The sequence below is a fragment of the Polypterus senegalus genome, chromosome 11, assembly GCF_016835505.1.
Source record: "Polypterus senegalus isolate Bchr_013 chromosome 11, ASM1683550v1, whole genome shotgun sequence".
Classification (NCBI taxonomy): Eukaryota; Metazoa; Chordata; class Cladistia; order Polypteriformes; family Polypteridae; genus Polypterus; species Polypterus senegalus.
Window position 1 is genome coordinate 73,768,626 of NC_053164.1, and position 12,941 is coordinate 73,781,566.

The 12,941-nt window shown below is 37.6% G+C and overlaps 1 protein-coding gene across 1 annotated transcript in view; it reads right to left on the minus strand.

The window, feature by feature from the left end:
- The window catches only part of pola2 (polymerase (DNA directed), alpha 2), a 61,892-nt gene extending 49,274 nt beyond the window's left edge, over nt 1-12,618 (minus strand). Inside the window, exons 1-7 of the mRNA XM_039769047.1 lie at nt 12,311-12,618; nt 9,007-9,131; nt 8,751-8,845; nt 6,387-6,444; nt 5,986-6,095; nt 1,315-1,508; nt 351-439 (exon numbers count right to left, since the gene is read on the minus strand). Of these exons, the coding sequence (XP_039624981.1) occupies nt 351-439; nt 1,315-1,508; nt 5,986-6,095; nt 6,387-6,444; nt 8,751-8,845; nt 9,007-9,131; nt 12,311-12,395 (756 nt within the window). The 5' untranslated portion in view covers nt 12,396-12,618. The remainder of the gene's footprint in view (nt 1-350; nt 440-1,314; nt 1,509-5,985; nt 6,096-6,386; nt 6,445-8,750; nt 8,846-9,006; nt 9,132-12,310) is intronic.
- Nucleotides 12,619-12,941: the final 323 nt, after the last annotated feature.

A 12,941-nucleotide genomic window follows, 5' to 3' on the forward strand; every position in this document is an offset into this window, starting at 1 on the left:
AATGTGATAAGCCACCTCTGTGTCATTCTTCTGGTTGATAGAGAAACTGGTACACCGTCTCTAGCCTAAAGTGAAATCAGACTATGATGCTTGTGAAACTACTTCATTAAAATGACATTTTAAATGTGCAACAAAGAATGTCCTAAAGAAATGTTGTTTCAGACATTAAAATACTTCAAGTTAAAAAGAAAAGTAAATAAATAAAAAATTACAAATAGTATTCATTCACTCATTTTCTGGAATCGGTCTTTATTTTAAAACACATTTGGGAGCTAAGACAATGGAGGTACAACATACATGAATATATGGCATTCAATTATGGGTTAATAAAGACAAGATTAAGTCTTTACCTGTGCTGGTAATGAAGTTGATGCAAACTCTTCAATACTGTAACAGTTTTTGAGTGTAGCACCAAGATCTTCGATCTTATTAGCCAAGACTAAATAAAATAAAGATTATATGAAGGAAATTTATAATACAAATACCTTTCTAATGCATGTTTACAAATCAACTAACATATGCACTTTAAAGATGGCTTTAATAACAAGTAAAAGGGTTTTTTTTAACAAAATATTGAACTGTCCATGTTATAAGAAGAAGGAGGACCATTAAGAAACTGTATTCATTCAGATGCTGTGCACATTTTCATCACAAACTGATGTGCCAAAGATTACCAAATTAGAAATTGCATATGACGTAAATAATAATACACTTGGGAACAAAAGGTCAGATAGTTGGATACAAGCAAACAAAAATAGACCCCTAAAAACAAGTAAATTACTTTCCATATGGCAATTATGAGACAGGCTTACATTGAGACTTATTTGAGGAAAATATTTAATCCTTGTATTTTAGTATCTACTGTCACAACTATATAGTCTTTTAATATTAACTGTTTGCTGTTAAGTGATCAACTATTATTTTGTTCTGGATTTGCCATGGTATAAGAAGTTACATTATTATAATATATATATATATATATATATATATATATATATATATATATATATATATATATATATATATATATATATATATATATATATATATATATCTCAAGGTAACAAATGTTACACCATAGGTATATACAAAATTATTCAGATTTTAATACAGTAAAACTTCATAAGGATGGTGCGTAAATTGCAACTGTGGAAGACTACTTAGATATTAAGCAGTTGATTTTTTTTAGACTTAAATATATGAACAAACAAAAATAGTATGAACAAATCATCTAACACCTATTGTACTTCTTGCATTAACTTGTAAAATGTTGCCAAAAAACATACTTTACTATATCATCAGGACATAACTCACCATCACGGATGTCCCGCAGTTTCTGAAACATATATTTGTAATTTCTGGAAAGGGACTCCTCACTCATATCACATAAGCGCACCACAGTCTGTGCTCCTCCTTGGCCGCACCATGAGGTGCCTTGTGTTATTCCATATGTGTTTACAATTTCTCCTCGACTGGTTCGAGAACTGTACTTTTGAGATGGCGTTGAACTGTTAAAGGTGCAAGAAGAAAGGTGCACAAATTCATTACATACAATTTTGATTCCTAGAAATGTAATCAAAATTTTAAATGAATAGAAATCTAAGGCTAATCACAATAGAGGAAAAAAATATTTTTTTGTGTATAGTATATTGTTTAGACTATAGACAGTAGAAAAACCTAGTAAATTGGTGGTAATGTGCTCTTGCTGGCTATTTGTCTCTTGCTGGATTCAAAACAGGAAAGGAGGTTTTAAATTTAATTATGTATAGCTGTAAAGATTATTCTATTGGCCAACACACTTATTCAGGATCATGTTAAAATTTGGGAAAAGAAATGCTTAATATTTACATCTGGCCCTCAAGGATGTGGTCTCAAAAGTTAAGGGACGGTTTATACTTCACGCTCAGAACGCGTACGTGCCCGGATCATGGCTGCCACTCGTTCCCAGCATTCATTTCATGCGTCCTCTGAGCAGGTCCTCAGAAATTAACACAACACGTGCGCGAGTTGCAGTACCAGTAAAAAGTCGGGGTGGGCCGCAGCGTGCTAAAAGTCGGAACGTGACGTCAGAATCTCTGTTTACTATCTACATGTGACAGAAAGTCTCTATACAGATCCTACGGGGATCAATGTGCACGCTTCGCTGTTTGATGAATGGTTCCATGTGGTAAAGCAAAATGCCGACATACAGATGCATTCGTGGTGCTTTTATATTAAAGCGTCGCATATTTCCGATCGTAATGACACGATACATTTTAGAAGTCTCACATATCTTTTGTGCCGTCTTTTTTTTTTTTTTTTGCAACTTCACAACAGCAACATAATGTAGAGCGCTGCATTTGAGTCACTGAGAAAAAAATAAACGACACGGTGAAAACGTGTATTTTGTAATTAAAGTGGAAATTTCAGCTTTAATCTCAAAATGTCCACTTTAACCTTGTAGTTTACTTTATCATTAAAGGAGACCATTGTAAACGTCATCCCAGTTTTTAATCGCTACAAGCTTCTTGGACCTGACAGCAGCGCAAGCAGCAATAGATCACCACACAGAACAAATTATATTACATTTATACTTGATATCACTTTCAAAATGAAATGACTTAAAGTGTGTATGTTACATTTTACATACAATTTTGTTTAAATAATGAATACTGTTAATAATTACACACGAGGGAATAATTACACACATGGGGATGACATGGTGGCGGATCGGTAGCACTGCTGTCTCGCAGGGAGTTATGTTGCTGGTATTTCCTGCTTGTATTCCACACTGTGCTCCAGTTTCCTTCCAAAGATATGCAGATTTGGGGATTTGGTGCCGCTAAAATGACGCTAGTGTATGTGTGTATTAATCTTGAGATGAGCCGAGGCCTCGTCCAGGGATTGTTTCTCACTCGTGCCCAATGCTTCCTGGAATGGACACATCCCTGGATTGATGGATTTAATCAATAAACATCCTTTGTCAGAGATATTGCTGTAAGATGTCATCGGAATTTAACAGGTGTTCTAGGCAATTAACAACAGAGAACCCAAACATGTTCTCACCGTGATAATATCTCGCACTGCCACCTGGTGGATTCCTCCAGATTTACGTAAAGTACACGCACAAGTATAAACACTACAATGCTTGCATAGCAGGAGCGTCCGCTGCAGCATGCGTCGTGTGAAGTATAAGGCCGGAGTTATACTTCACGCGACGCATGCTGCAGAGACTTTTAAAATGCATCGTGTCATTACGATCGGGAATATGCAACGCTTGAATATAAAAGCACCACGAATGCATCTGTATGTCGCCATTTTGCTTCACCACATTGAACCATTCATCAAACAGCGAAGTACGCACATCTATCCCCGTAGGATCTGCACAGCGGCTTTCTGTCACATGTAGATAGTAAACAGAGACTCTGACGTCACATTCTGACTTTTAGCACACTGCGCCCCCTGACTTTTTGCTGGTACTGCAACTCGCGCACGTGTTGCGTTAATTTCTGAGGACCTGCTCAGAGGACGCATGAAATGAACGCTGGGAACGCATGGCAGCCATCATGCGGGCGCGTACGCGTTCTGAGCGTGAAGTATAAATCAGCTCTAACTCCGGCGATTTATCTATTGAAATAATCATTTACTGTTGAAATCACTAAATACAGAAAAAGTGTGAGATGTTTTACACTTTATAGTAAGGTAAACAACTCTTCCAGTTTAAAGCCAAGCAAAATCAATACAAGATTACCTGCTTATTAGCTGTAAGGACACAAGTTATGAAAAAGGCAGCACAATCCCCATCAAAATAAAATGTTCACATTAAGCAATAAAGCATGCAAATGAAAGAAAACTGTGACGCAGTAAAGTATAGCTTCGAATTTACAGTGTTTGCCTCATTTTAATTATAAAGCATATTATATATACACATCACTGAAACTGTCTTAAGACTGCTGTAGTTAAACCCCTTCTTAAGAAACATAATCTTGACCCCTCTGCCTTTGAAAATTTTAGACCCATTTCTAACCTACCCTTCTTAAGTAAAATTCTAGAGAAGGCAGTCATTATGCAGTTAAATGACCACCTAAATAAACATGCTATTCTTGATACTTTTCAGTCAGGCTTCAGAGCACAGAAACTGCACTCGTTAAAGTAGTAAATGACTTGCGGGTAAATGCAGACAGAGGCCATTTATCTGTTCTCATCCTCTTAGATCTGAGTGCTGCATTTGACACCATTGATCATAAAATTCTTAGAAATCGCCTTAGTCAATGGGTGGGCCTCTCTTGCAGTGTCTTAAATTGGTTTGAATCCTACCTGGCAGGGAGAAAATTCTTTGTGAGTTGTGGTAATCACATCTCAAAGACACATGATATCCGATATGGTGTTCCACAAGGCTCTATCCTGGGTCCGCTGTTATTCTCAATCTACATGCTTCCGTTAGGTCAGATTATCTCAGGTTACAAAGTGAGCTACCACAGCTATGCTGATGACACACAGCTGTACTTATCTATAGCACCTGATGACTCCGACTCTTTCGATACACTAACACAATGTCTTACTGGTATTTCTGAATGGATGAATAGTAATTTTCTCAAACTAAATAAAGAGAAAACTGAAATTTTGGTAATTGGCAATAATGGATTCAGCGAGGTTATCAGAAATAAACTTAATGCACTAGGATTAAAAGTTAAGACGGAAGTAAAAAATTTAGGGGTAACCGTTGACTGTAATCTGAATTTTAAATCGCATATTCATCAGACCACTAGGACAGCATTTTTTCACTTAAGAAACATAGCTAAAGTTAGACCTCTTATATCATTGAAAGATGCGGAGAAATTAATTCACGCTTTTGTTTTCAGTAGACTAGATTACTGTAACGCACTCCTCTCAGGACTACCCAAAAGACATAAATCATTTGCAACGAGTGCAGAATGCAGCTGCTAGAATCCTAACTGGGAAAAGAAAATCCAAACACATTTCTCCAGTTTTGATGTTACTACACTGGTTGCCTGCGTCATTCAGGATTGACTTTAAAATACTGCTTATGGTTTATAAAGCCTTAAATAATCTCGCCCATCTTATATATCGGAATGCCTGACGCTTATATTCCAAATCGTAACCTTAGATCTTCAAATGAGTGTCTCCTTATAATTCCAAAAGCTAAACTTAAAAGAAGTGGTGAGGCGGCCTTCTGCTGTTATGCACCCAAAATCTGGAATAGCCTGCCAATAGGAATTCGCCAGGCAAATACAGTAGAGCACTTTAAAACACTGCTGAAAACACATTACTTTAACATGGCCTTTTTATAACTTCACTTTAACTTAATACTGATACTTTGTATGTTCAATTCTTCATAATAACTATTCATAGTGGCTCTAAAATCCGTACTGACCCCTACTTTCTCTTCTGTTTCTTTTTCCGGTTTCTTTGTGGTGGCGGCCTGCGCCACCACCACCTACTCAAAGCATCATGACCAACATTGATGGACTGAAAGCCAGAAGTCTACGTGACCATCATCATCAGGTCCTTCCATGAAAACCCTAAATACAAAGAGGACTGTTTGATTTATGTTAGGTAGATTGCCCAGAGGGGACTGGGCGGTCTCTTGGTCTGGAACCCCTACAGATTTTATTTTTTTCTCCAGCCTTTGGAGTTTTTTTTTGTTTTTTCTGTCCACCCTGGCCATTGGACCTTACTCTTATTCTATGTTAATTAATGTTGACTTATGTTTATCTTTTATTGTGTCTTCTATTTCTCTATTCATTTTGTAAAGCACTTTGAGCTACATTTTTTTTGTATGAATATGTGCTATATAAATAAATGTTGATTGATTGATTGATTGAAACATATATTCTACTTATTTCTAGTTAAGATACTATATTGTTAAAAAAGGTAAGAAATTTAAAATTTGCTTAATCATAAGATTAAAAAAAAAAATAAAACCCATTACAATCAAGATACAGAAGACAAAATTAGAGTACTATAAAAATGCTTAGTCAGTACCTTGGTGAGAAACTAGCAGGTGAGAAAAGTCGAAGAGGACTAGAAGCAACCAAAAGACTCTTCTTAGATTGTGGATTTTCTGGAGTTGATAGTGGTCTTTTTTGAGAACCCTGCAAAAAACAAATTGTAACTATCCCTTGTTAAGTACAGCAGCTCTACCGAAAACAGCTGCATGATAAATTTAGATAGATTTTTGATTTTCCTGGGAAAAAAAAATGATGATTGTCGCATAAAATTAACAGGAATCCAACCAGGTGTGACTGAATAACACATGATTGATTTATTCCTTTCTAAAAAAAAAAAAAAAAAAGAAAAGATATATCTAATGTCACTTTAACACAGCTCTTCTCCTTATATCATTGCTTATTTGCCGTCTGTCTTTTTTTCCATTTAGGACATACCTTAGCTGGTGTAGAGTAGGAATCCAGAAGATTCTCCTCTTCCACTTCTGCTTGGATTCTGCACACATTTCAATCAAGGAAACTTTCATTGATTAAATGCAAGTTACAGTATCTACCTCACTCTCTCCCATAATAAAAAATTGCAGAATAATTAGCTGCTGCTTTGCCTTCCACAAGCAAGAAATCACATTTTTTTTTTAATTTAAAGAGAGGTTTATTACTGTTAAAACAGCTAGTAAAGCAAGCATTACTCAAAGTTATTTACAGTGGTGTGAAAAACTATCTGCCCCCTTCCTGATTTCTTATTCTTTTGCATGTTTGTCACACAAAATGTTTCTGATCATCAAACACATTTAACCATTAGTCAAATATAACACAAGTAAACACAAAATGCAGTTTTTAAATGATGGTTTTTATTATTTAGGAGAAAAAATCCAAACCTACATGGCCCTGTGTGAAAAAGTAATTGCCCCCTGAACCTAATAACTGGTTGGGCCACCCTTAGCAGCAATAACTGCAATCAAGCTGCCATGATAACTTGCAATGAGTCTTTTACAGCTCTGGAGGAATTTTGGCCCACTCATCTTTGCAGAATTGTTGTAATTCAGCTTTATTTGAGGGTTTTCTAGCATGAACCGCCTTTTTAAGGTCATGCCATAGCATCTCAATTGGATTCAGGTCAAGACTTTGACTAGGCCACTCCAAAGGCTTCATTTTGTTTTTCTTCAGCCATTCAGAGGTGGATTTGCTGGTGTGTTTTGGGTCATTGTCCTGTTGCAGCACCCAAGATCGCTTCAGCTTGAGTTGACGAACAGATGGTCGGACATTCTCCTTCAGGATTTTTTGGTAGACAGTAGAATTCATGGTTCCATCTATCACAGCAAGCCTTCCAGGTCCTGAAGCAGCAAAACAACCCCAGACCATCACACTACCACCACCATATTTTACTGTTGGTATGATGTTCTTTATCTGAAATGCTGTGTTCCTTTTACGCCAGATGTAACGGAACATTTGCCTTCCAAAAAGTTCAACTTTTGTCTCAACAGTCCACAAGATATTTTCCCAAAAGTCTTGGCAATCATTGAGATGTTTCTTAGCAAAATTGAGACGAGCCCTAATGTTCTTTTTGCTTAACAGTGGTTTGCGTCTTGGAAATCTGCCATGCAGGCCGTTTTTGCCCAGTCTCTTTCTTATGGTGGAGTCGTGAACACTGACCTTAATTGAGGCAAGTGAGGCCTGCAGTTCTTAGACGCTGTCCTGGGGTCTTTGTGACCTCTTGGATGAGTCGCCTCTGCGCTCTTGGGGCAATTTTGGTCGGCCGGCCACTCCTGGGAAGGTTCACCACTGTTCCATGTTTTTGCCATTTGTGGATAATGGCTCTCACTGTGGTTCGCTGGAGTCCCAAAGCTTTAGAAATGGCTTTATAACCTTTACCAGACTGATAGATCTCAATTACTTCTGTTCTCATTTGTTCCTGAATTTCTTTGGATCTTGGCATGATCTCTAGCTTTTGAGGTGCTTTTAGTCTACTTCTCTTTGTCGGGCAGCTCCTATTTAAGTGATTTCTTGATTGAAACAGGTGTGGCAGTAATCAGGCCTGGGGGTGGCTACGGAAATTGAACTCAGGTGTGATACACCACAGTTAGGTTATTTTTTAACAAGGGGCAATTACTTTTCACACAGGGCCATGTAGGTTTGGATTTTTTTTCTCCCTAAATAATAAAAACCATCATTTAAAAACTGCATTTTGTGTTTACTTGTGTTATATTTGACTAATGGTTAAATATGTTTGATGATCAGAAACATTGTGTGACAAACATGCAAAAGAATAAGAAATCAGGAAGGGGGCAAATAGTTTTTCACAACACTGTACATGCCTCAAACAACAAAACCATCATCACTATTAACAAAACCTTTGATAGTTACTTACTGCTTTAAATAATATTTAATGTCTCAAACAGATCAACTGCTTTGACTTCACTGAATTTTGGCAAATTTTCAATCAGTTTCTGATAAAACTGCAATAACAGCAACATTCAATTTTTGTTTCATGTTATTATATTACAAGAAACAACTTTAAAGTATAGAGAAAAGTTATTTGATTATTTCAATTAAAATACAAATTACTTCTAGAAACATTTTACAAATACAAGACATTATACCTGTGATTCTTAGCAATACTTTGAGGAAAGTGCTTTTCACACTAAGCAATATTCAAGTACTGTAAATTTTAAAATTGTCAACATTATATTCAAGACCCCTGTATTTTCCAGAAAATAAATCCAGTGTAGTGTGACAATTAAACAAATTAGAATAGTAAATAAAACATATCAAAGCAATGAACCTTTACATTTAAAAGGATACAATTCCTGAAGGGAGCTGATGTCTTTAGTGTGTTGTGCTTTGCTGATCACTTTTGCTGCTGTCTGTCTGGACTTTGCCACTTTCTTTTTGAGTATCTGTAATAGAGAACAGCAAAAACCTGGAACTCACTACATGGTGCAAATTTCATAAATTCTCAATAAGTGAAACAGAGGTTATTAGTTTATTTTTGTATTTAAACCTTAAAGTATACATAGCCAAAGAAAATACAAAAACAAATTTTCATTGCATTAGTTACCTCATGTTCGAAATGTTCCAAGTTTTCACTATTGAGGACTATCTCTCCACGTGTTGTTGAGAAAGCCACCCACTCACATACAATTGTATTCTCAGTTATATGGTGAGAGGTGCACTGTTCCAGGACTGAAGCAAAAGAACACAAATGATCAAAATGAGAAGAAATGTACTTGCTAGGAGCTTCCATTGTAACTCTTTTGTACTGCCATTCAACCAAATGCACTCTGCAACACCCATTACACTTGCTTTAAAGTATAAAACCACTAAGTATAAACTATTTGATTTACTTTAAAATAAAGAATATATTTAAATTATATATGAACTTTTAATATGGAAACAGTTATGGACAACAAATGAATTGCCTGGCCACCTTCTAATCTTTTACCAATACTAGTTTTGTAACATGTTGGAAATTGTATTTTAGATACATCAAAGGGTGAAATAAAATTAGGAAATACATTAAAATAGCCACTATGCATACACAATTTGTGTGCTGTGGTTCTGACTGATTGCTTACTGCAATTAAAATGGTCGGTTTACTTTTATGCACAATTACATGGAAATATATTCCTGCCAATCAATAAATATTTATTATTCTGTTATTTCATACCTGCAGCAGCTGTTATCAATAGTATGTGTCATTAATACCTATCAATTGGCAGAATATGCTTAGTTCTTCAAGTGATGTGAAGTAAAGACTATCCATCTCCTTTTTCTATCCTCAACCCGAGCTCCTGAAAAAAACTCGAGGTATGACCACTAGCCACCACTAGCAACTCCAGATCACAAAATTTCAAAATATCTATTTACAAATAACCGGAATAAAACTAAACAGATACTTTATTTATAGGCTTCTGTTACAGTATTGAATGCAGTACACTCTTTTGTGATTAGTGGTGCGATTCTGCGCTGCAATGGACCGTCGTAAAATCCTCCACATTTGTTTCTTGCCTTAAATTCAGTGTTCACTGGCCGCCTTTGTACCTGGACAGGGTGAATTGAATTTACACCTTAGCACATGCAGTATTAAATTTTTACTTCTTTTGTTAAGTTCTTATCACTTGATTACATTCCTAACCTCTAACCCACTAGCTGTCACCTGTCAGAACACCCGTTACCTGTGTTATTACCAACCCCATGCAGGCATGAGTTCCCCCCCCCACCCCCAAAAAAAATGCAATCTTTTTTTTACTGTTGAAATAAGATTACATGCAATTCTCTCATATTTCTAATATTATGTCTACTGGCTCCAAAAGGCAGTATCCCAAACTGCACAGCTACATTTTGCAAAATTGTTGCAACAGGAAAGAACTAATAAGCAAGTCAAACATCCCACTTCCTACACTCACTTAAAATTGAAGAGAACTAAAAACTGGTATTGCTTTAATGCGTTAAGGTATATATGATGAAAATACACATAAATAACAGTTGACATTTTTACCCCATATCTAAATCATATTCTAATCTTAAACCTAAACTTCATGCTTAAAGTAGGGAAAAAATACAGTTGTCTTTTTTGTTTAAAAATGTATAAAAGGCATTGAACATTGGGTCACTGCTTTTTTACAGATGATGTTGTCCTGTCTGCTTCATCAGGCCGTAATCTTCAGCTCTCTCTGGAACGGTTCGCAGCTGAGAGGACTGGGCAGTCTAATGGTCTGGAATCCCTACAGATTTTCCCTACATACTGTCCCCCCTGGTCATTGGACCTTAGTCTTATTCTATGTTAATTAAAGTTGACTTATTTTGTTTTCTTATTGTGTCTTTTATTTTTCTATTCTTTATTATGTAAGGCACTTTGAGCTACTGTTTGTATGAAAATGTGCTATATAAATAAATGTTGTTGTTGAGAGTGAAGCGGCTGGGAATGAGAATCAGCACCTCCAAATCCGAGACCATGGTCCTCAGCAGGAAAAGGGTGGAATGCCCTCTCAAGGTTGGGGGAGAGATCCTGCCCCAAGTGGAGGAGTTCAAGTATATCGGGGTCTTGTTCACGAGTGAGGGAAGAATGGACCGTGAGATCGACAGGCGGATCGGTGCGGCATCCGCAGTGATGCGGGCTCTGCATCGGTCTGTCGTGGTGAAAAAGGAGTCGATCTACGTTCCTACCCTCACCTATGGTCATGAGCTATGGGTAGTGACCGAAAGAACGAGATCGCGAGTACAAGCAGCTGAAATGAGTTTCCTCCGCAGGGTGTCTGGGCTTTCCCTTAAAGATAGGGTGAGAAGTTCAGTCATCCGGGAGGGGCTCAGAGTTGAGCCGCTAATCCTCCGCATCGAGAGGAGTCAGATGAGGTGGCTCGGGCATCTGATCAGGATGCCTCCTGGACGCCTCCCTGGTGAGGAGTTCCGGGAACGTCCAACCGGGAAGAGGCCCCGGGGAAGACCCAGGACACGCTGGAGGACTATGTCTCCCGGCTAGCCTGGGAACGCCTTGGGATTCTCCCGGAAGAGCTGGAAGAAGTGGCCAGGAAGAGGGAAGTCTGGGCCTCTCTGCTTAAGTTGCTGCCCCGGCGACCCGACTCCGGATAAGCGGAAGACGATGGATGGATGGCACTGAACAAGTAACAGTGGTTCAGTAGTACATAATACAGTGCACACTAAGTACCAAACCAAAGAATGCATTAATAGTTGCACATTTATATTCTTTAAACTGTGTGAGGCAACAGACAACATTTTCTGAGCAAAAGCTGCATTGGTTTCATTCTACCAGATCAATGAAAAAAAAAATCAAGGCTAGTGGTACTGTATACCTGCCAGTTACATATAATAAGCCCAATTTGGAAGCGATAAAACACCCCAATATCTAAAACCAGTGTACAGTACCTAGTACTGCCCTCAGATGTGGTACTGCATGCATATGCGCAGGCCACCTAGGACTACGAGTTATGAATAATAATTTTCTGCAAACACGTTCACTGCACATTTCCACCGCAAGATACTAATAAATTAGTATAATGTAGAGCTGGCAGACTTCATCAAAATGACACTATTACAGTTCTAAGTTACACTGATTTACACAGACACACATTATATATAAATGTATACACAAATACACACATATAACATACTGTTCACACACGCTTCTTTTAATAAATGCAACACAAGCAAGTTAAATGACTTTTGAAGGTCTTTCTGTAACAATATACTTAAAGGAGAATCGTTACTTCATTTCCAGTTTTCTTCATCACTTTCTTAGATCTTAACAGTAATTGTAACAAACTGTCCCTCTGCAGCCCCATACACGTATATCTGAATAAAACGAACTAGATTTAGACATGCATATTCACTGCGGAAGGACTTACGTTTATTAAGAACAGAATCATCCTCGTAATCAATATCAAAAGTGGACAACTCGAATTTCAGCGTCTCGATGTTAACATGCGGCATTATTTTCCTTGTGCAATGCAGCTCCGTAGGGAAGCTCCCGATTGACTCACCAGCACCAATTTAACAAAAATCCAACCTGCTGTGCTTTATTTTTAAAAGCTGCAACGAAAAAAGAACGTATTAACCAAACGGAAACAGCAACTTAATCAAAGTATCCAAAGTCGCCACTTCTCTGACAGTGCCGCGAAATCAAGAATCTCCCGCCGCTTGGAATTGGTTTACGGCAAAAACTGCGCTACACCAATCAAAGATTCGCTTTTGTGACATGTCCCAGTATCATCCACTTGCAGAGCCACAGCACCGTACGTCACCGCAGTTGTAGACCTACAGTTACACACCCGGAAGTGACGTCTCCGTCGTTTCAGGACTGACTTCGTAAACTTAATTTTGGAAGGTTTCAGCAGGTCTCGGCAAAGCCCGGAAAGTAACGTCGGGTAAAGGACCCGTTCAGAAATTAAAATAAGCGAATAAAAATGAGAAGGGATAAACAGTACATCAAACCAAATAATACGCATCATTGTGAAATTTAGAGGGTTTCTGCCATCA